A 21549-nucleotide genomic window follows, 5' to 3' on the forward strand; every position below is an offset into this window, starting at 1 on the left:
GAGGAGGTTAGTTCAAAACAGGGGGATGGGAACCAGTGCAGAGAGCAGGGGAGTGTAAAGTGAGGGTAGAAGCAAAAAGTACTAAGGAGAAGAGTAAAAGTGGCAGACCGACAAATCCAGGGCAAGCATTAAAAAGGGCCACTTTTCAACATAATTGTATAAGGGCTAAGAGAGTTGTAAAAAAGCGCCTGAAGGCTTTGTGTGTCAATGCAAGGAGCATTCGTAATAAGGTGGATGAATTGAAAGTGCAGATTGTTATTAATGATTATGATATAGTTGGGATCACAGAGACATGGCTCCAGGGTGACCTGGGATGGGAGCTCAACGTTCAGGGATATTCAATATTCAGGAGGGATAGACATGAAGGAAGGGGAGGTGGGGTGGCGTTGCTGGTTAAAGAAGAGACTAACGCAATAGAAAGGAAGGACATAAGCCGAGAAGATGTGGAACTGATATGGGTAGAGCTGCGTAACACTAAGGGGCAGAAGACGCTGGTGGGAGTTGTGTACAGGCCACCTAACAGTAGTAGTGAGGTCGGAGATGGTATTAAACAGGAAATTAGAAATGTGTGCAATAAAGGAACAGCAGTTATAATGGGTGACTTCAATCTACATGTAGATTGGGTGAACCAAATTGGTAAAGGTGCTGAGGAAAAGGATTTCTTGGAATGTATGCGGGATGGTTTTTTGAACCAACATGTCGAGGAACCAACTAGAGAGCAGGCTATTCTGGACTGGGTTTTGAGCAATGAGGAAGGGTTAACTGGCAATCTTGTCGTGAGAGGCCCTTTGGGTAAGAGTGACCATAATATGGTGGAATTCTTCATTAAGATGGAGAGTGACATAGTTAATTCAGAAACAAAGGTTCTGAACTTAAAGAGGGGTAACTTTGAAGGTATGAGACGTGAATTAGCTAAGATAGACAGGCAAATGACACTTAAAGGATTGACGGTGGATATGCAATGGCAAGCATTTAAAGGTTGCATGGATGAACTACAACAATTGTTCATCCCAGTTTGGCAAAGGAATAAATCAAGGAAGGTAGTGCACCCGTGGCTGACAAGAGAAATTAGGGATAGTATCAATTCCAAAGAAGAAGCATACAAATTAGCCAGAGAAAGTGGCTCACCTGAGGACTGGGAGAAATTCAGAGTTCAGCAGAGGAGGACAAAGGGCTTAATTAGGAAGGGGAAAAAAGATTATGAGAGAAAACTGGCAGGGAACATAAAAACTGACTGTAAAAGCTTTTATAGATATGTAAAAAGGAAAAGACTGGTAAAGACAAATGTAGGTCCCCTACAGACAGAAACAGGTGAATTGATTATGGGGAGCAAGGACATGTCAGACCAATTGAATAATTACTTTGGTTCTGTCTTCACTAAGGAGGACATAAATAATCTTCCAGAAATAGTAGGGGACAGAGGGTCCAGTGAGATGGAGGAACTGAGCGAAATACTTGTTAGTAGGGAAGTGGTGTTAGGTAAATTGAAGGGATTGAAGGCAGATAAATCCCCAGGGCCAGATGGTCTGCATCCTAGAGTGCTTAAGGAAGTAGTCCAAGAAATAGTGGATGCATTAGTGATAATTTTTCAAAACTCATTAGATTCTGGACTAGTTCCTGAGGATTGGAGGGTGGCTAATGTAACCCCACTTTTTAAAAAAGGAGGGAGAGAGAAACCAGGGAATTATAGACGGGTTAGCCTAATGTCGGTGGTGGGGAAACTGCTGGAGTCAGTTATCAAAGATGTGATAACAGCACATTTGGAAAGCGGTGAAATCATCGGACAAAGTCAACATGAATTTGTGAAAGGAAAATCATGTCTGACGAATCTCATTGAATTTTTTGAGGATGTAACTAGTAGAGTGGATAGGGGAGAACCAGTGGATGAGGTATATTTGGATTTTCAAAAGGCTTTTGACAAGGTCCCACACAGGAGATTAGTGTGCAAACTTAAAGCACATGGTATTGGGGGTAAGGTATTGATGTGGATGGAGAATTGGTTAGCAGACAGGAAGCAAAGAGTGGGAATAAACGGGACCTTTTCAGAATGGCAGGCGGTGACTGGTGGGGTACTGCAAGGCTCAGTGCTGGGACCCCAGTTGTTTACAATATATATTAATGACTTGGATGAGGGAATTAAATGCAGCATCTCCAAGTTTGCGGATGACACGAAGCTGGGTGGCAGTGTTAGCTGTGAGGAGGATGCTAAGAGGATGCAGAGTGACTTGGATAGGTTGGGTGAGTGGGCAAATTCATGGCAGATGCAATTTAATGTGGATAAATGTGAAGTTATCCACTTTGGTAGCAAAAATAGGAAAACAGATTATTATCTGAATGGTGGCCGATTAGGAAAAGGGGAGGTGCAACGAGACCTGGGTGTCATTATACACCAGTCATTGAAAGTGGGCATGCAGATACAGCAGGCGGTGAAAAAGGCGAATGGTATGCTGGCATTTATAGCAAGAGGATTCGAGTACAGGAGCAGGGAGGTACTACTGCAGTTGTACAAGGCCTTGGTGAGGCCACACCTGGAGTATTGTGTGCAGTTTTGGTCCCCTAATCTGAGGAAAGACATCCTTGCCATAGAGGGAGTACAAAGAAGGTTCACCAGATTGATTCCTGGGATGGCAGGACTTTCATATGAAGAAAGACTGGATGAACTGGGCTTGTACTCATTGGAATTTAGAAGATTGAGGGGGGATCTGATTGAAACATATAAAATCCTAAAGGGATTGGACAGGCTAGATGCAGGAATATTGTTCCCGATGTTGGGGAAGTCCAGAACAAGGGGTCACAGTTTGAGGATAAAGGGGAAGCCTTTAAGGACCGAGATTAGGAAAAACTTCTTCACTCAGAGAGTGGTGAATCTGTGGAATTCTCTGCCACAGGAAGCAGTTGAGGCCAGTACATTGGCTATATTTAAGAGGGAGTTAGATATGGCCCTTGTGGCTATGGGGATCAGGGGGTATGGAGGGAAGGCTGGGGCAGGGTTCTGAGTTGGATGATCAGCCATGATCATAATAAATGGCAGTGCAGGCTCAAAGGGCCGAATGGCCTACTCCTGCACCTATTTTCTATGTTTTCTATGTTTTCTATAACTCTGTTATCTGTAGACTGTTCCAACGGTCCAATGTCTAGCCTCCCATCCTCTTTGCCGCATGAGCTTAGAGTCAAAGTCAAATTTGTTGTCATATGCACAAGTACGTGTATGTACAAGTGCATTAAAAACAGGTGCATAGTATCATATCAGCAGCATTCACAAGAAAAACATAAATTATACTCAATTTTTACAAGACTCATTGAATTCCAGTGCCTGCTAACAGTTCAGCTAACCCAGGAACTTTGTGTTTCCCCTTCAGAATCCTGATTTCAACTCCCTTCATGTTCACTCTACTACTTTCTGTCATCTTTTCCAGTTCTGCAATCCTTGATCCCAATGCTCCTTTTTGGGGTATTCCCAAGTTTAATCATCTCATCACTGACAGGCATGCCAATGGTTGCCTTGATCCTACCTAAGCTCCAAAATTTCCTCCATAAACCTTTTATGTCTCCCCACCCTCTTAAATGTGCTCTTGAAAATCTGGCCATCTCTCTTTTTTTGAGGACTTAGCGTAATTTTACTTATTAATGCTCCTGTGAAGTGCCTAGGAACAGTTTTGATATTCAAAATACACTAAAATGCAAGTTGTTGTTCTAATCTTCAATATATTGTAATATTATTTCAAGTATTAATGGAAACTAATCTATGTACCCCGCTGTAGTCAGACTGCCTGAGCTTTATGGATATTGTTAGAAGCTGCACTTTATTCCTGCTTAAGTACCAAGTATTATTAAGTTCTATTGTTAAGAATCAATGTTTGAATAGTAAGAGGAAAGAAATGAACTAACCTAGTCCTTTCCATGTGCAAAATATTCCTCAAGTAATCGAAGAAGAGCTTTGAGGATAAGTCTGAACCACAGGAACAGGTAGATGGGATCTTTAATAACTCAGAGCTCCATTGAAGTATTGTCTTTGACCATGTGCTTGAGTCTTGGAATTCAACGACTCCAAATTACTGTACAACTGAGCTAATTGGGCACTTGTTAGCACGGTATCTGTCAAAAGGGAATTGATGTAGTAAAAGATTAAAAATAAATCCTAGGGAAGAAGCAAAGGTGGGGCTATTTGGGAAGCTCATTCATTGATCCAGGCTAGATGTGATAGTCTAAATGTGATAGGCCTCATTTGTATACAATGGGAAATACTAAGGTGATACAATATTTAACCATTAATCCTCACATAATCCTTCATATTGCTCTCGTCTCACCATTTATTAAATGCTAACTGATCATCTATTTAAGCTATACTGTACCTCAGTGGTGAGATTTAAACATTTGAGAATGTAAAAACCAATCGTTCTCTCAGTATTAGTTGACTAAGCACAGAGCAGCAAACATTTTAGACTCAATTGCTTCAGCTGATGGCTTTATCGTGATCTGCCATTATGGAGTGTTATCACGCCATAACGTGACAGTACCATATCACTGTTAATACTGTTGCCGTGTCTTTGACATCATCACAATTGCCATTTATATCATCATGATTGTCCTTGACACCATCACTACTGCCTTTGACATCACCACAATGACACTCTGCCATCACCATTCTTATCTTTTCCATCACTATTATGTCTTTAACAACCTCACTGGTGTTTTGATATCACAACCTTTAACAATCAATCAAAACTTCTGTCCACCTCAATAAAACAAAAGATTCAGTTGATTTTATCTTGACTAATTAATTCCTTGTTTCTAACCAAGGTAATGATCTTTAGCAATCAATACCAATTCTTTGGCCTGTTTGAACTATGGCTCCACAATTTGTAAATCTGAACTTAATTTAGTTGGCTTTAGTCATTTTAATCTGCAGTGAATTTCTGCAGAGCCTATGATACGTTGTCAAGTGTGCACTGTGTCTAACAGAAGAGGCAAATAAAGGCTCACTAGAAAATGTTCCTTGTGTCTGGTGCAATTATTTAAGTGCTAATGTACCAGTACTAAGCTGCAAAGAGTGGGGAAATGTGCTTGTGGGCTTCAGCTTGAGAAGGGAATGGGTCAAGTTCAAAGCAACCCACCTTGAATATCTCTGCTCCTCTCAAACCCCATATTCAGGTAAGTATGGTGTCAACATTTGACCTTAATGGTTGCAGCTTCAAGCTGCTCCTTTAGGCATACTAACTGGGCAACATTATAGCTTGATTTCCCTGATTGCTAAAGATCTTTAAACAGGCTTTAGGTCCTTATTTTGGATGTCCAAAAAGCCATCCTATCAGTTTTTGGTGTGAGAACTGGATTTTTTTGATATCGCACCAGTAATGTGGGCATTGGCTCAATTTTTCCTTTTTTTCTTCTTGTGACCTGCAGGAAAGAGGCTCTGATGTTTCATGTTAGGTGCATAGCTTTGATCTGAGGGGTCACCTTTTATCGGATTGATTGGAAGGCCAAGGATTGATTTATTAGCTTCAGTGAGTCAGACAAGGAAAGAACAGGAATTTAATAAGCGAGGCTAAAATTGAAATGCTGGGGATTTAGTTCCACCTTTGAGTCATGCCATTTTAATTCAAGAAGCACCCTCATCAGATCTAATGGGATATACAGTACTGTGCTCAAAATCCTAGGCATATATATGGGCGCTGAAGACTTTTGCACGTTACTGTATATAATGCCTTTCCAGTGACCAAATAACACTTAATACTACTGAGGTAATACAAAGCTAAATACTGCTATTGCTGCTACCCAACCACCTTCCTACTTTAACCAATACACGGTACTATGCAAAGGTTTTGGGCATCCTGGCTATGTATACTGTATGTCCCTAAGACCCTTGCATAGTACTGTAGTCAGTAAGGTGCTTTCTTGGGGGTCAGAGAAGGTTGATGGTGTTGCTGCTTTTTGCACTTGGCTGGATAAAGACTTCGTAGTCTTTTGCCGCAATTTTCTGTCCAACTTGCTGTGAAGGCATTAACTCTCAATAAACTTGCAGTTCCATGGTGGCCCTCCACTGGAGTATTGGTGATCCATTTGACCATGAAAAATCTTGCAGTTCAGTCCAACCCCTTCAGATCCAGATGTCAACACATATGCGATTCCCATCGTAGATGCTAAAGACTGATTGGTATGGTGTCCCAGTGGATCAACAACCCCAACTTTCTCTTTCAACGCTTCTGTCCTGTGTTTCTTGAAACCCAAAAGTCTGAGATGAAATGGGGCCACTCGGCCTCTGCCTCACTTGAAGACAGATCAATTTTCGTGGATGAGATATCGAGGCCTGAGTCTGCACATCTGACCATTGCTCCAGCTTGCTTTACATTAGATTGTTCTTGTCTTTGGAAAGTCAGCTGGTTTCAGACTACCTGGGGTGTGCCACAGGACTGCACCATTGTGCAATCAAGACAAGTCTTTGGGGAAGATGACAAACATGAATTCAAATCTGAACTGTAAGCAGAAATTTAATAGAATACAGTGGAACTAGTGAAACTGGTATCCCACCATCTAAATTTCCTTTGGATTGTCATGATGCTCAGTGATATCTCAAGGAAGGACAAATTGACTAGTAAACAAGTTCCTACCTAGACTTTAAACTTGATGCCAATGCTTCCCGCCCCCCCCCCCCCCGATAAGCTGGGTGAATTAGTTTACATCTATTAAATGCTTCTATTTGCTGATTGATATAACAGAACTATAATTTACAGGATCACTTTGGGATGTACAATATCACTCCTCAAGTTGTGCTCCAAACTTCCACTTCAAGCTTGAGCCCCATGTCCAAATGCTTTGGGTGACTACATCACTTTGAATTTGAACTGGTGTAGCACGGGAAGTTTATAATGAAAATGTCTTTGGACGTACGTACCTGCTAAAAGTGGGCTCAGCGTCAGCTAGGTCCATTTTGTCCATTAGAATCGTGTTTAATATCATTGGCATATATCGTGAAATTTGTTAACTTTGCAGCAGCAGTACAATGCAATGCATGATAGAGAGAAAAATGAAAACTGAATTACAGTAAGTATGTAGTAAGTAGTTAAATTAAGTAGTGCAAAAGAATAGAAAATAAAAACGTAGTGAGGTAGTGTTCGTGGGTTCAATATCTATTCAGAAATTAACTGGCAGAGGAGAAGAAGCTGTTCCTGAATCATTGAGTGAGTGTCTTCAGGCTTCTGTACCTCCTTCCTGATGGTAGCAATGAGAAGAGGGCATGTCCTGGGTGGTGGGGTTCCTTAATGATGGGCTCCGGCTCTCTGAGGTACTGCTCCCTGAATGAGATGTGTGCATTCTATTCCTATTTCCTTTGGCAAGCTGTAAACTGGACTAGCAAACAGTGTACTTCTGATGTCGTGGTTATGACTTGATCGCAGGATGAGGGAACTCTGTTGGGTGGGGGTGGGGCCACAGAATTCCCGGTGTAATTGTCAGTCGGCTATCCTCGCGTTGACCATGATATTCCCAGAGGACATGCCTTATAGGCTCTTCCCTGTATTCAGAGGATTATTGTGACTGTTTTCCAGGTTTGCTGCAGTGTTAGATAAGCTGGTTTATTACAAGCGTCCCAGTATTCCCAGAGCGGTGGTCTCTGAGGGCCATCCAGCCAGATTATTCTACCCTTGTCCCAGCTTTCCTAGAACTGATAATTTTCACTTGTATGGTTTCATACTTGTGTATGACATATTAGGAGGCCATTCAGGCCATCAAGTCATTGGCAGCTCACAAAGCACTGCCATCAATCCTATCTCCCACAGACAGTCTACAGATGCTGTAAATCCTGTTCAACACACAAAGTGTTGGAGGAGAGTACATCAGGCAGTATCTATGGAGGAGAATAAATAGTTGACATTTTGGGCCAAGGCTCTTCAACAGGACTCCAGCATTTTATGAGTATTGCCCATTTCCCCACAAATTTCCTTGTAAAGTATTTTCACACACATATGCCCATAAATCCCTCCCTGATTCTTCTTCCACCCACACACGACAGGCAAAGTAGAGTAACTAATTAATCTGGAACATGGGAGGAAACCAGAGGTCCTTGAAGAAACCCATGAGATCGCAGAAAGAGAGTGCCACCTCCACACAGACAGCATCAGAGTTTGGGATCAAGCCCAGGCTGCTGGAACTTTGAGGCAGAATCTGTTCTTGCTATATCACTGTGCCACTAGATTATTTTTCCTGATATTTTATCTAATTTGGTTTTGATCTTTAAAAGATTCCGTGACAAAAGATTATGGCTCCAAGAAAAATTACTGGATTGAAAGGCTGTTAGGAAGCAAACACTTTCCATATATCAAACAGAAATCAAATAAAAACACTTATAACTTTTAATCGAGAAGTGATCTTGAGAATTGTAATTCTGTTATATCAACAAATAGAATATATTCAGCAGTTTGTGAAATGAGCAGTCAATGAACTCCACATTCTTTGAAGTTAGAAGTAGGTCTCCAAGACTGAGATTTGTTTTTAAGAGAACAAACTATTCCCACATCATGTTAAGGAGATCTGGTATGAAGATCTGGTAGGGAGATCCATCCTAGAAAGACAGTCTCCATGGAGATCAGGTAAGGAGATTTCAAAGAAATGATTTTCTCTCTCATTGCAATTGCTGCTTTTGTCTGGTTTCATTGGTATTGGCTGACCTCACTCTCCTGGATATTTTACGAACGCAAGCATCTCTTGGCTGTCAGTGTTTGGGGTAAGTGAGACAAGTGCTCTTCCTGAACACCCTAATAAGTTTTCTGTCATTTGAGTTCCCCACACTGGATCAGTTAGAAAAGTTTGAAGCCAACACCAGTTTGAATTGCTGGTCTTTGAAGAGTCAATTTAACAATTGATTTTGCCAGCCATGGAGCAGAGGAAAATACAAACGTAACAGCCTCCCTCTTCCCTCCTCCTACAGATGCTGCTCTATTACAGCACTGCCACCTCTGAGGGTAACATTTTTACCACCTCAGTTAGGGTATTGAGGGTTCAAGTCCTGCTACTGACATTAACAATTTTGTGCTGTGATGAGGGAGTGCTGCTCGGTTTTAAAATTATTATTAACTTGAAGTCTGCCTTTTTAGTGAACGTCATAGATCACATGATGTTTTTTAAAGGGTAGAGAAATTCTTTCATTGTCCAGTCCTGATATTATTCTTTAACTGCATCGAGCAATATACAGGCACTTATTTCATTGCTAATAATGGTATCTTACTTTGTTCAAATTTGCTGACATATTTCTTATATTAGACTTCCAAATTATATTTAACATCCTAATCAGCCATAAACCATTTGGTTGACCTAAGATTGTTAGAGTTGGCTGTATGTTTGCGAAGCTCTTTTACCTCTCCCTCCATCATTTTGGTAATACCATTTACTTGGTTGAGTACAGCTCCACCATACTTTAGCTCAGCACCAAGGGCAATATCTATTTATTTGCTACCTCGTTCACCAATCTAAATGTCCCCCTTCCTCCGGGGCTTCATGGCTGCTTATGTCAACCAATAGCTACTCACTGAGGCATTGTTGGTTGCCCCTCCCAGATGTAAGCTCAGTAATTTAATAGGAGAAAGACAGCAGGTCTTTAGGAAGGCCATCCACATTCCAAGTGTCATACTAGATTATCTGAACACTTATCACTGTTTTTCCATTGACTCCAATTCAAAGCCCTGAAACGTCTTACCTAACGGAATTGTGGTCTATTTGCAATATGCAAACTTCAGCAGTTCAGGAACAAACTAAGTCACCATTGTTTTTGTATTGACATTTGGGGCTGTGCAATAACTGCCTGTCTTGCCAACAGCTCCTAAGTCCTGACATTGTATATGGATATCAGGTAAAATATATGTAGGGTCAAGCTGCACCAAATAGTTTACTTGCCAATATACCTATAGGCACACAAGCTGATATTCATCCAAATTCCTCAAAAGCTATAAGTGCCCTTAGCAAGATGCAAGAAAGAGGGAAATATTAAGTGGAACCATGATAGGGTCGAGTTACATGCACAGGTTGGGGCCCCTCAGCCTATTACATCCATGCCGATCTACTGGAATCCTACTTGCCCCTGATGCGTTGCTGATTTAAGTGCTTGTCTAAATGTCTCTTAAATGTAGTGATTGTGTCTGACTCCATCAGCTCCTCCAGCAGCATGTTCTAGATATGAACCACTCTCTGTATATAAAAAAAATCCTTTCCTCTCAAATACCCTTTAAAACTCCTTCCTCTCACCTTGCACCTATTCCCTTGTTTTGATGCCCCTGCTGTGGGCAAATAATTCTGCCCATCTGCCTTATCTGTCTCTTATAACTTTATATCTCTGATATGTCATTCCTCACTGTTCTTCGCTCCACAGAAGGCGGGTCCAGCCTATCCAGTTTCTCACCATAACTACAATCCTCCAATTCAGATAACATCCTGGTGAATGTCCTTTGCGTTTTCACCAGCTCAAATACATCACTCGTGTTATGTCATATCCAGAACTGCACACAATCCCACCCCCCATCCCCCAAGAGCAATTTAACCAGTGTGTTGTAAAGTTGAACCACATGCCCTCTCCTCCACCCTATCTATTGTGTCATTACTTTCAGGGAACTATTGACTTAAACCCCAAAGTTCAACCGATCGTCAACACCCTGCCATTTACTTTGCCCTGTCCTTTCTTGACTTTCCAAAGTGCATCACTTTGCACTTGTTGGGATTAAATTCCATGTGCTAAAGCTTGGTTCAACTTTCCACCTGATCTATGTCTTACTGCAGCTTTAGACAACCTTCCTTGTCATCTGCAGTAGTATCAATGGCTGTCATCTGTAGACTTACTAAATGCAGTATGCCTCCTACATTCATACCCAAGTACATTTAAAACAAAATTCCAAACATTAAGAAGTAATAATTCAATATATATAACCCTAAATTCGCACAGGCCAGGGGTTCCCAATCTTTTTTATGCCATGGACCCCTACCATTAACCGAGGTGTCGGTGGACCACAGGGTGGGAACCCCTGACATAGATGTGTCTGGATAAAGATAGCAGCTCTGATTCCCTTTGATTGAAGGGGAAATTTCATTAATAACGTGTACAAAGGGTATTTACTCAATGTCCATACAAGTCTGCCATTCTTTTAGGAATAACAAGACTAAGCCTCTAATCTATTTAAATCCCAGATGCACAAGTTATGTGAACAGAATATTTAGATTCTTCATTAATTAATGGTACTTTTGTCACTGAGATAACTACACCATAATCTATGGCAAGATGATCCGATGAATCACAGGTAGAAGATGTAATTGTAGCAGTAGATTCATTGGGGTATATTGTTCTTTTAGAAAGGAAAACACACAAAAATTTGCATTTCCCAGCTTTCCACTCAGTGACCAAACCATCTATTTAACTGCAATAAACATGGGACTATAATTATATCCCTATGCAACATTACAACAGTCTCTTTTTCTAATTTTGCAGTAGCTGGAGCTTGCAGTGGCTTTAATCATCTCTCCATGCAATTACAGTAAATATTTCTCTACCAATGTCTTTCACCACGTCTCATTGTACATTAAGCCTACTTGGTAAATGCTAGAGATGGAGAGAGTTAAGATTAGGTCCAAATATAAACCCAAGCCTCTTAAGGAAGGGTTAGGACGGGTGAAGAGGATTATGGAAGGTCTCCCAGAGTTTGAACTTGCACAGTTGAACCAGAGATGGACATCTGGGGGACTATAGATTTCCTACAGAAGAAGTTTCAAGGCGATACCATGGGACAGCTTGTCCACAATGATGAGGTAATTATCTCACCACTGTGCAAAGAAGTTGCTTTTGGAATAGGAGATATCTGCCTCAAAATTCTAATGCATACTAACTCATGAGCATGGAAGCAGGGACCAATGTTATCCTGTCCCACACAGCAAACTGAAGGTGTTTGGACATTGGGGATAACAGACTTGGTGTTGCACATTATTGGCATTGAAAATGTGACAGTGGGAACTGGGCTGCAGCAAGTTGCCAACTTGCCTGGCGAGTGTTCTGGTCGGGTACTGCACTGGAAAGCTCTGATCATGCTGGAAGTACCCGATGATGGGCTCCCTCAGGATCCAACTGTCCCTGCAACCTTCCTACAGGGGGTTTGGACTGAGTGATGGCATCCTTAACACCCCCATGCTGAAATCATATCAGAGATTAGATCATTGGAGTGACTCTTTTCCAGTTCTTGTTAACTTATTCATTTTTCAGAGCTGGGAATCATTGGCAAAGCCAACACTTATTGAGTATCTTTAAATGCCCTTTAATTGCGGAGTCATTTTCCAAGGGAAAATAAGAATCAACCACACTGGTGGTCAGAATCCTGCTCAGGCCAGATCAGGTAAGAAGAGCAAATTTATTTCCCTGAAGCACAACTAGTGAAGCTGATGGATTCCTGTAACGTCATAATTGAAACAAGCTATATGTATGTGTTTTATTTCCCAATTCCTCCTTTTGCTGCAGTTGTGGGATTTGAACCTGGATCTCTGGATTATTAGCTCTACCTGCTAGATTACTGGGCCACTGTACCAGGTCAAACTGCTGGACTGACCCAGAAATGGTTGGCATTGCATTGTACTTCACAGAAAATAGCCTTTCAATTGCCTAACACTGACTAAAAAGGGGTATACCCTTGAAGTTATAAACTGTAAACTTTAAGGTTCTGCTGATCAATGAATATGAGGAATATCCTGACCTAAGCGCAAGAAAAATACTTCATTTTCTAAAGGAAGAAACAAGACTGTCATATGTTTTTATGGTGTCTTTCAGAGCTTCAGAACATTTCAAAACTCCTAGTGAAGTACTTCTGGAGTGCAGTTATAGTTGCAATGTAAAAGAACATGATTAGGAGGAAGTTCTCAATTGAAGTAAAAGAGAAACAATTAACCCACCTTACCATTTTGTAGCAAAGTTTGAGGGGAACACGAAGGGAAACCTATTCACTCAGAGAGTCGTGTGAGTGTGGAATGAGCTGCCAGCACAAGTGGTGCATGCAAGCTCAATTTCAATGTTTAAGAGAAGCTTGGATAGGTACATGGATAGTAGGGGTATGGAGGATTATGGTCCTGGTGCAGGTGGTTGGGAGTAGGCAATTGAAATGGATTTGGCATGGACTAGAGGGGCCGAAGGGCCTGTTTCAGTGCTGTACTTTTCTCTGACTCTGACTCCAAATCGTAAACAACATCTTATTTTTTAAACAACATGTCAGAGGTCCACTGCTGCTCAGTAGCTGTTTCAACACAGATGTTAAGTCCAACAGAGTCAGTGTGAAGTAGCTTCAGCAGGAATTGAATCAGGCAGACTTTCAAAGCGACCCACTGGAAACTCAATAAGCTCCGGTGTCAGTTGCTTTGAGCTTGTGCCATGCTACAATCTTACAGAAGGAAACTTGGAAGCAATCTATCACCAAAGGTTCTTGAAAGATTCCAGCCAATGGGGAAGTACTGGGAAAATAAATGTTATGAAGGATTAAAAATTCTCAACTTTCTCTGTAAGTCCTTCCGTTATCTCACTTCTACAGTTCTGCCTTACAGAGCCTCAGACACACTAACTTTGGCACCCAGAACAATTATAAAGTAGTCTTCAGCTAATTCATTTCATTTTAATTAAACTCTAATTTTATTAATTAGTTTTATTCTAAACTCTGGAACTCAGCTCCATGAAATATTCTCCTCCAATGCCCTCAACTCCCTGCTGCTCCTTTAGGCCTCACTATCCTATTAAGTGCAGATCAAATACTGTATATTGTTGACACCCTATATTATGTTAAATGCCCTGTAAAAATGCATATTGTTTAGTAAAGCCCGTGGGGACCTCTTTCATGCTGTTTGTTCTGTATAAACCACAAATATCTGTAGATATATGTTTCACTGAGAGCGTAGTGGCGCAGTGGTTAGTGCTACTGACTTGCACCTGGGTTTGATCCTGATTCATGACCCTGTCTCTGTGGCATTTTCGCGTTGTCCCTGTGATCATGTAGGGTCTCCACCAGATGCATTCATTTTCTCCCACAACCCGAAGACTTGAAGGTGGGTAAACCCGTCCTGCCGAAGGGTTTCGGCCTGAAACGTCGACTGTACTTTTTCCATAGATGCTGCCTGGCCTGCTGAATTCTTCCAGCATTTTGTGTGTATTGGTGGGTTAACTAGTCCCTGGTGTAAGCAAGTAGCAAGCAGAAGATCACGGGGGAGTTGCTGAGCGGTGAGAGAGAGAGAATAAAGCTGGTCACTGAGAAAAAGGAATTTGAGAAATGGAAAGAATGCAGCTAACTGTGGGGAGCCAGTATGAACACAATGGACTAAATGGTCTCCTTGTTATTAGTAATTAACCTTATCACCAGTTTGTTTTTATTAAAGGAGCATTGTTGAATTTGCTAAGCACAATCTGTCTTTAGTGAATTTAGGTAGGTCGATTCTAATTTTCCCATACTTTTCTAAATATTCTCTAATTTCAACTAAACTCCAAGTTTATCCACAACTTGTGAGAGATGAATGCATCAGCGTTTACCTGCTTTACTGTCCCTTTTTAGAACGGAATAGTTTGAATTTCCTTTGCCTACTTTTGAAATTAGAAGACTACTTGTCAATTAAAAGTAATAGAGCACAGAAGGAAGGACAAGGCCTCTTGAGGTTAAATGTTATCTGCTGGCAGGTTAAAAAAAAAGGTTTATCTTTTCATAATCTATTGCAACATTTTTGTTCAGGATGTTAGCACAGCGATATATGAATGTCATGGTTCATATCACCTTGTTGACCTTATGACTTTTCACATCTTTTTGAAGTGAGTAAAGTACATTTTTTAAAGTATAGTGATGGTTTTACGGAGAAATCATGACTATCAACTTCAGCACAACAAGATTTGCCATTCAACAATATAATGCTGCCTTTCCATTTACTGTAGCTGTTCTGTGAGTGATAAATATTGGTCTGGACATTAAGAAGAGTGTCCTTACTTTAAAACAAGTATTGGGATCGTTCACCAGGAAGAGCTGAGAGGACCTTAGTTTAATCTTGTCTGAATAAGAGGGTTGATCTTTCAGAGTTGCACTAAGTACTCTGCCCAAATTATGTCATCAATCTTTGCAGCGGGTTTCCAAAACGTCTGTTTTCCTATGAGTGATGTGTATATGCTTGGCCTGGGAGCATAAAATCCACACAGGCAGTAACTCATCACCAGTAGGGAAGTAGTAGCCATTACAGGAGTGGCTGGAATACTGGGAATAAGATAGAGGAAATATCTTGGCTCTTATGGTCCTGCTTCGAAAAAGTTATTACAATTGACCAGCTTGCAGAAATCCCATTTCATTTTAACCTTGGAGCTTTGGGACACCTGTCGTTAATATCACCAGCTTTCAATTTGTGTGCAGGATACATTTCCTTGGCATTACAGGGGCTACAAAGAAAAGAACCAAAAGCTTCTGAGTGAGCCTCCAGATGGCTATGGCTCGAGGTGTGACCGGCGGATCATTGCTGCTGGGACACAAGCTGGGGCCTGATCAACCCTGGCTAGGTCGCTTGGGCAAGGGCGTCTGATGTTGAAAGACCTGAAACACCCGATGACCCCAGGTGACATCACTGATGTTGTTTCCCAGCACGCCCTAGCATGGACCTCAGCATCATTAGCCTTGTATTCCCTGAAGAATGGGAGAAGGGAAGGTGACATGAATGTGACTGAAGATCCTGAAAAGACAATGCAACCCTGTATACTGAGAGAAACCACTTCACCTGCAGGGGGAGCCAAGAGTGAGAGGAATAAAATCAGAACCATTCAAGAGAAAAAGCAGCTAGTATATTTTAACATTAAGGGCAACACAATACCAAAGTTTTCGAGTTAAGCATTCAAGCCTATGTCAATTGATTTTTCTGGTCTGATTATTAAAGACATACAAATGTATCTGTCATATAGGTTAGCCACGGACTAAAACTGCTCTTTCATGCGCTGCCCTTCTCACGTTTAAAGTGTACCTGAATGGGTACTTCAAGAGCTAAATTGTTAGTGTTTGAAGAAGCACCATTTTTCATCAACATGGTCAAGACTGGCCAAGATGTCATCAGCTGTGTCATAAAATTTCTATTATTTTATGAGTCACCTTCTTTGGTGCGACTGGGCAGGAAAGGTACTCGCTAAAATTGCAAAGTCTGGCATAGTTAAATGCATTGCTTCAGGTTCAAGGAAGAATCGCTTGACAGAGGAAGCTCAAGGGGCCACACCAATCTCTCTGGTGCTAATTGACCAAATAAGTCGGGGCCCCCACGGTGGGACAGTGTGCGTCAGTGATTGAAACAACTCTGTGGCTGCCTCCTTGTGAAGCTTTCCTTTTCAATCAAAACACACCAACCCTTTCCCCTGTCCTTGTCAGTTTCTGCAGGGAAAGTAACCATGATTGTTGAAGTATATTACTGACAGGAAAAGTTAGCCCACAAATGTGCGGGCAATGAGGCACTGGGTACTCGGGAAACCATAAGGATGATTGTGATCACCTCACTTTAAGGATGTTTAATTGAATAGAGCGCAACAGAGAAACTGCAGAAATCTCATTTTATATAAGGGCCACGACCCACCCACAGTCATGAGGTTCAGCATGGGATGGGGTTTTGAAAGTGTGCCCAATGAGGAGAGTCCAGTACATGGCTTGAGGGGCCAGGCACTCGGTGAAGGAGAGATGCTCCCAATATTTCGTCCCAATTCCTGTTGTGATAAAATGGTGCTTAACACTCATCACGTGTTATTTTACAGTAAAATCAGCTGATGCCTTTAGAGAGTTGGTGTGTTATCTCTGTGACTGTGAGAGTTTAATTCCAGTGATATGACAGTGTCCACTGGCCACTGTATGTTCCCTCTAGTGAAGGAGAGCCAGAGTGGGATAGACAGGAAAAAACCGGAAATTAATGGGCAAATGGTACTAACAGGAGATGTTGAGACCCAGCCGAGAAGGCTGAGTGCTCCCCTCTATATCAAAAAATGAGACGAAGGGTCTCGGCCCGAAACGTCGACTGTACCTCTTCCTAGAGATGCTGCCTGGCCTGCTGCGTTCACCAGCAACTTTGATAAAGTGTGTTGCTCAAAAAATGAGAGTAGTTGGTTTCTAAAATGTTGTACAGTAGAGAATTCAGAAGACATCCATTTGCCAGTCACCATTACCCCTCTCCTCTTGGGTAGTACACGATGACGTTCTCTCCTTTTTCCAAATATTGCAGTTCCTCATTACGAGTCATGCCTGGCTTTCTGTCCTCTAATTTCAACTGCTACCCTAAGTCAAGTGGAAACAAGGTTGAGAGGTTTCAAAAGAAATTTGATGGGTTTCTATTGGAAATTACAGTTTAAAATCAGTAGAATCAACAACTGAGTCCTAGCTTGTGTTAGCAAACAGAGCCTATACTCTCGAGAGTTTCATGTAATAAATGCTGATCTCGATGTCCATTCTTACGGGGCTGGACAGATATCCAAGATGGAAATCAATGAATTTTGGATATTAAGGTAACCAATGGATATGGGCTTAGGGCAGAGAAGTGGTAATGAGGGAAATTATCATTCATGACCTTTCTGAATGTCAGAGGAGCCAAATTTGCCTATTCTTGCATCAGTAACTCTTGTTTGTACATTCCTTATCTTAACTAATTTTGGCTTAACTTAAGATATCCATTTAGCAAAAGCATAAATTGATCATCAGTAAAAAATTAAGACTAATATGGTTACAGAACACTTAGAAAATGAATGGAAATGAGTTTGCATTTGTACAGGGCTATTCACACTGACTATCTCAAAGCACTTCACATCTCGAAGTGCATTTTAAATATATTCACTGTGTCTCAAAGGCAACACAACATACAAGGAAGAGCTCCATAAACTGTAAGATTATAGTAACTGGTTCTCTTGTGATGGAGGAGTAAATGCGTACAATGTTCTAAATCAGAGGCAAGGTACCATCAATGAGCCAACTTGAGCTCAGCAACCAGTTCTGATGGGCTGATGTGAGAGGTTTCTCATTATTATAGTTAGAACATTGAAGAGTACAGCACAGGAACAGGCCATTCGGCCCACGATGTTGTGCCAAACCAGCTAAAAAGCAAATCAAAAACACCGAAACACTACTCCCTCCTGCCTACACCATGTCCATACCCTTCCATCTTCCTTACATTCATGTGCCTATCCAAATATTTCTTAGAAGTCTGGTAATGTATTTGTCTCTACCACCATACCAGGCAGTGCATTCCGGGCATCTACGACTCTCTAGGTAAATAACACCCCCCTTGAGCCTACTCCCTCTCACCTTTATTGCATGTCCTCTGGTATTTCAACCCTGGGAGACAGGTACACTCTGTCCACTCTATCTATGCCTCTCATAATCTTATAAACTTCTATCAGATCTCCCTTCATCATCTGGTGCTCCACAGAAAGCAACCCAAGTCTATCCAGCCTCTGGTGATAGCACATGCCCTCTAAACCAGGCAGTGTCCTGGTAAACCTCTTCTCCACCCTCTTCAGAGCCTTAACATCCTTCAAGTAGTGGGGCAATCAGTACTGTATGCAACATTCCAGATGTGGCCTAACCAAAGTCTTATAAAGTTGCAACATAACCTCCTGACTGGTTCTTAAGTACACAGGGATTTGTTTCTCTTTGTGTTGCAAGGGAGAACAAAAAGGATTTGTGCCAACCTTCAGTACCCCCTGGACATCCAAGAGTGCTTGCAGCCAGTGAAATATTTCTGAAGTGGAGTTACTGTTGTAATGCAGAACACCTATGGCATAAAGCATGGATACAAGCCCAGAATGGCTGCCACTGGAGTGTTACAAACTGCAACCCTTGTCCAGTCTGTGGATCTGTATATTTGCATGTGTCGCGCGTATAAGTGTGCGCCTACAGTCGGCCTGTGTGAACTGCTTGGTGGGCATGGCACCGTGGCAGGGTATGAGGCAGCACCCTGATCAATCGTTCTATTGTTTCCACGGCAGTTCACTATCGTAAGAACAGCAGGCTGGCGGCGGTGAGGGTGAAGCTGCAGAGCTCGGAGTACAAGCTGAGCAAGATCAGGACTTCAACCATCATGACGGATTACAACCCGAACTACTGCTTTGCGGGCAAGGTGGCATCACTCAACGAACTCAGGGAGGTACCCAGGAGGAACATCTCCTTGCTGAGGTGGGTGACGCTAAAGCTGTGGAGAATCACCATTAAGCCTATCTTACTGCTGTCCAATGAGATTCACTCCAACCTGTCCTTTCCTCCTCGCCTTTCCATTTTACTCATCAATTTTGTGTGAATGTACTGAGCTACTTTCATCCACTCAGGCAGTCTACTACAGATCAGAATCAGGTTTACTTTCACTGTCTTGTATGGTATGAAAGTTGCTGTTCTACCGCGGAAGTACAGTGCAAGAACACAGAATAGCAACAAGTATAAGAGACAAATATAGTACTGCAAGAAATGTAACATGGTAGTGTTCACAGACCATTCAGAAATCTGATCGTGATGGGAGAAGCTGTTTCTGAATCATTGAATGTGGGACTTTGGGTTCCTTCCCCCCCGCCACCCTTTGTAGAAGTGAGAACAGGGCACATCCTGGATGGTGAGGGTCCTTAATGGATGCTGCCTTCTTGAGGTACCGCCTCTTGAAGATGTCCTCCATGGTGTGGAGCATTGTGCCCACAATAAAACAGGCTGAATCCACGACCCTCGGCAGTCCGTCGCGATCCTGTATGTTGGAGCTTCACACCAGATGGCAATGCCTCCAGTTGGAATGCTCTCTACGGTCCATCTACAGAAATTTGCAAGAATCTTTGGTGTCATACCAAATATCCTCAAATTCCTATCAAAGTAGAGGTACCGGTGTCCGGCCTTTAAGATGGCATCAATGTGTTGGGCCCAGGATAAATCTGAGATGTTGTCACACAGGAACCTAAAATTGCTTACCCCTTCCATCACTGACATCTCAAACTCCAAACCTCCCCTACCTGGCATTCTCAGTCAGTTCCTTGATCTTGCTGGCACTGTGCAAGGTTGTTATTGCAACACCACTCAACTAGTCAATCTATCTCACTCCAGCATGCCTTCTCATTGTCACCTGAGACTTTACCAATGGTGGTGTCCTCTGGAAATTTATAAATAGCTATGTTGTCATGACTTTAGAAAAAAAAAGAGTAGTGGGCTAAGCTCATCTGTTGAGGTAGATTGCTTGTGTTGATTGTCAGAACTGAAATGGTCTTGCTGGCTATGGAGTCCTGACGAGGAAGCTGAAGGTCCAGTTGCACAGGTAGTTAGAGGAGCAGGTTTCGAAGCTTGGTGATTTGTACTGAGGGGATGACAGTGCTGAACACTATACTGTAATCGATAAATAGAAACCTATGTTTTGCAGTTGTCTAGGTGCTCCATAGCCAGTGAGATTGTGTCCACTGTAGACCTGTTGCAGCAGTAGGAAGATTTCAATAGTTTCAGCTGTTTGCTCAGCCAGGAGTTAATTCTAGCCATAACCAGTCTCTCAAAGTACTTCATCACAGTGGACATGACTGCAACTGGGTGGTTAATATAGAAACTGCTCACCCTGCTCTTGGGCATCAGTATCATTGCTGCTCTTTAGAAGCAGGGAGGAACCCCAGACCCCAGCAATGCGGGGTTGAGGATGTCCTCAAACACTTGTCCTCCAGCCACTTGGTCGGCACCATTTTTCAGTATCTGGCCAAGTACACTACTGGGGCCGGATGCCTTGCAAGAGTTCACCCTCATCTCATCCTGAGATGCGATCACAGGATTGCTGGATGCTATGGGGATTTGCACAGATCTAGTGTTATTCTCCCTTCCAAAGCATGCATAAAAGGGCATTGAGCTATCAGGAAATGATACATTACCGCCATTTATGCTGTCAAATTTCACTTAATGGCATACCAATCTGCCACAGTTGTCATGCATCTGATTGCTTCTAGCATGAATTATCTTTTTTCTCTCATGACCTTCTGTAAATCCTGCCTGGACTTCTAGAATGATTCTGAACTGCCAGTCCAGATTGCCACAGATCCAGCTCTCACAAACTGTGAATCTCTTGGTTTACCCAGGGCATCCATTTTTGGAAAACTCTCAAAGGCATACACTTCTCCACACAGGTCTTGAAGTTATTTCTACCTCCCGTTTCTAGCTCCTACCCAAGATCCACAAACCCACTTGGCCGGGTAGAAACCATCGTTTCAGCTTGTTCCTGCCCAACTGAACTCATATCTGCATACCTTGACACTGTTTTATCCCCCCAACTTCAGTCCCTTCTTACCAACATCCGTGACACCTCACACGATCTTCATCTGTATAGGCCTTAAAGCCCTGTGCTTCAGTTTTATTCCGGCCTCCTGAACAACCTCGTGTCCTGAGAAATTGGGGAACTTCCTGAGCTCCCAGCTGCTGCAACCACATTCCGAACTCCTGAAGGTTCTCAGTTCTTTTGAATAGCTTGAAACAATGCTACATGCCAGTCTCTGGCTGCAGATTTCAGTTCCAAAGAGGAACCAGCTGCTGCCATCGGGAAGAAAGTACAGGAGCCTTGAGTCCC

The 21549-nt window shown here is 42.2% G+C and overlaps 1 protein-coding gene across 1 annotated transcript in view; it reads left to right on the forward strand.

Moving 5' to 3' along the window:
- The window catches only part of ltk (leukocyte receptor tyrosine kinase), an 88955-nt gene that overhangs the window by 37596 nt on the left and 29810 nt on the right, over window positions 1–21549 (forward strand). The window contains exon 12 of the mRNA XM_072250730.1: window positions 18971–19157. Coding sequence (XP_072106831.1) covers window positions 18971–19157 — 187 coding nt within the window. The remainder of the gene's footprint in view (window positions 1–18970; window positions 19158–21549) is intronic.

The sequence above is a fragment of the Mobula birostris genome, chromosome 1 (genome assembly GCF_030028105.1).
Source record: "Mobula birostris isolate sMobBir1 chromosome 1, sMobBir1.hap1, whole genome shotgun sequence".
Classification (NCBI taxonomy): domain Eukaryota; kingdom Metazoa; phylum Chordata; class Chondrichthyes; order Myliobatiformes; family Myliobatidae; genus Mobula; species Mobula birostris.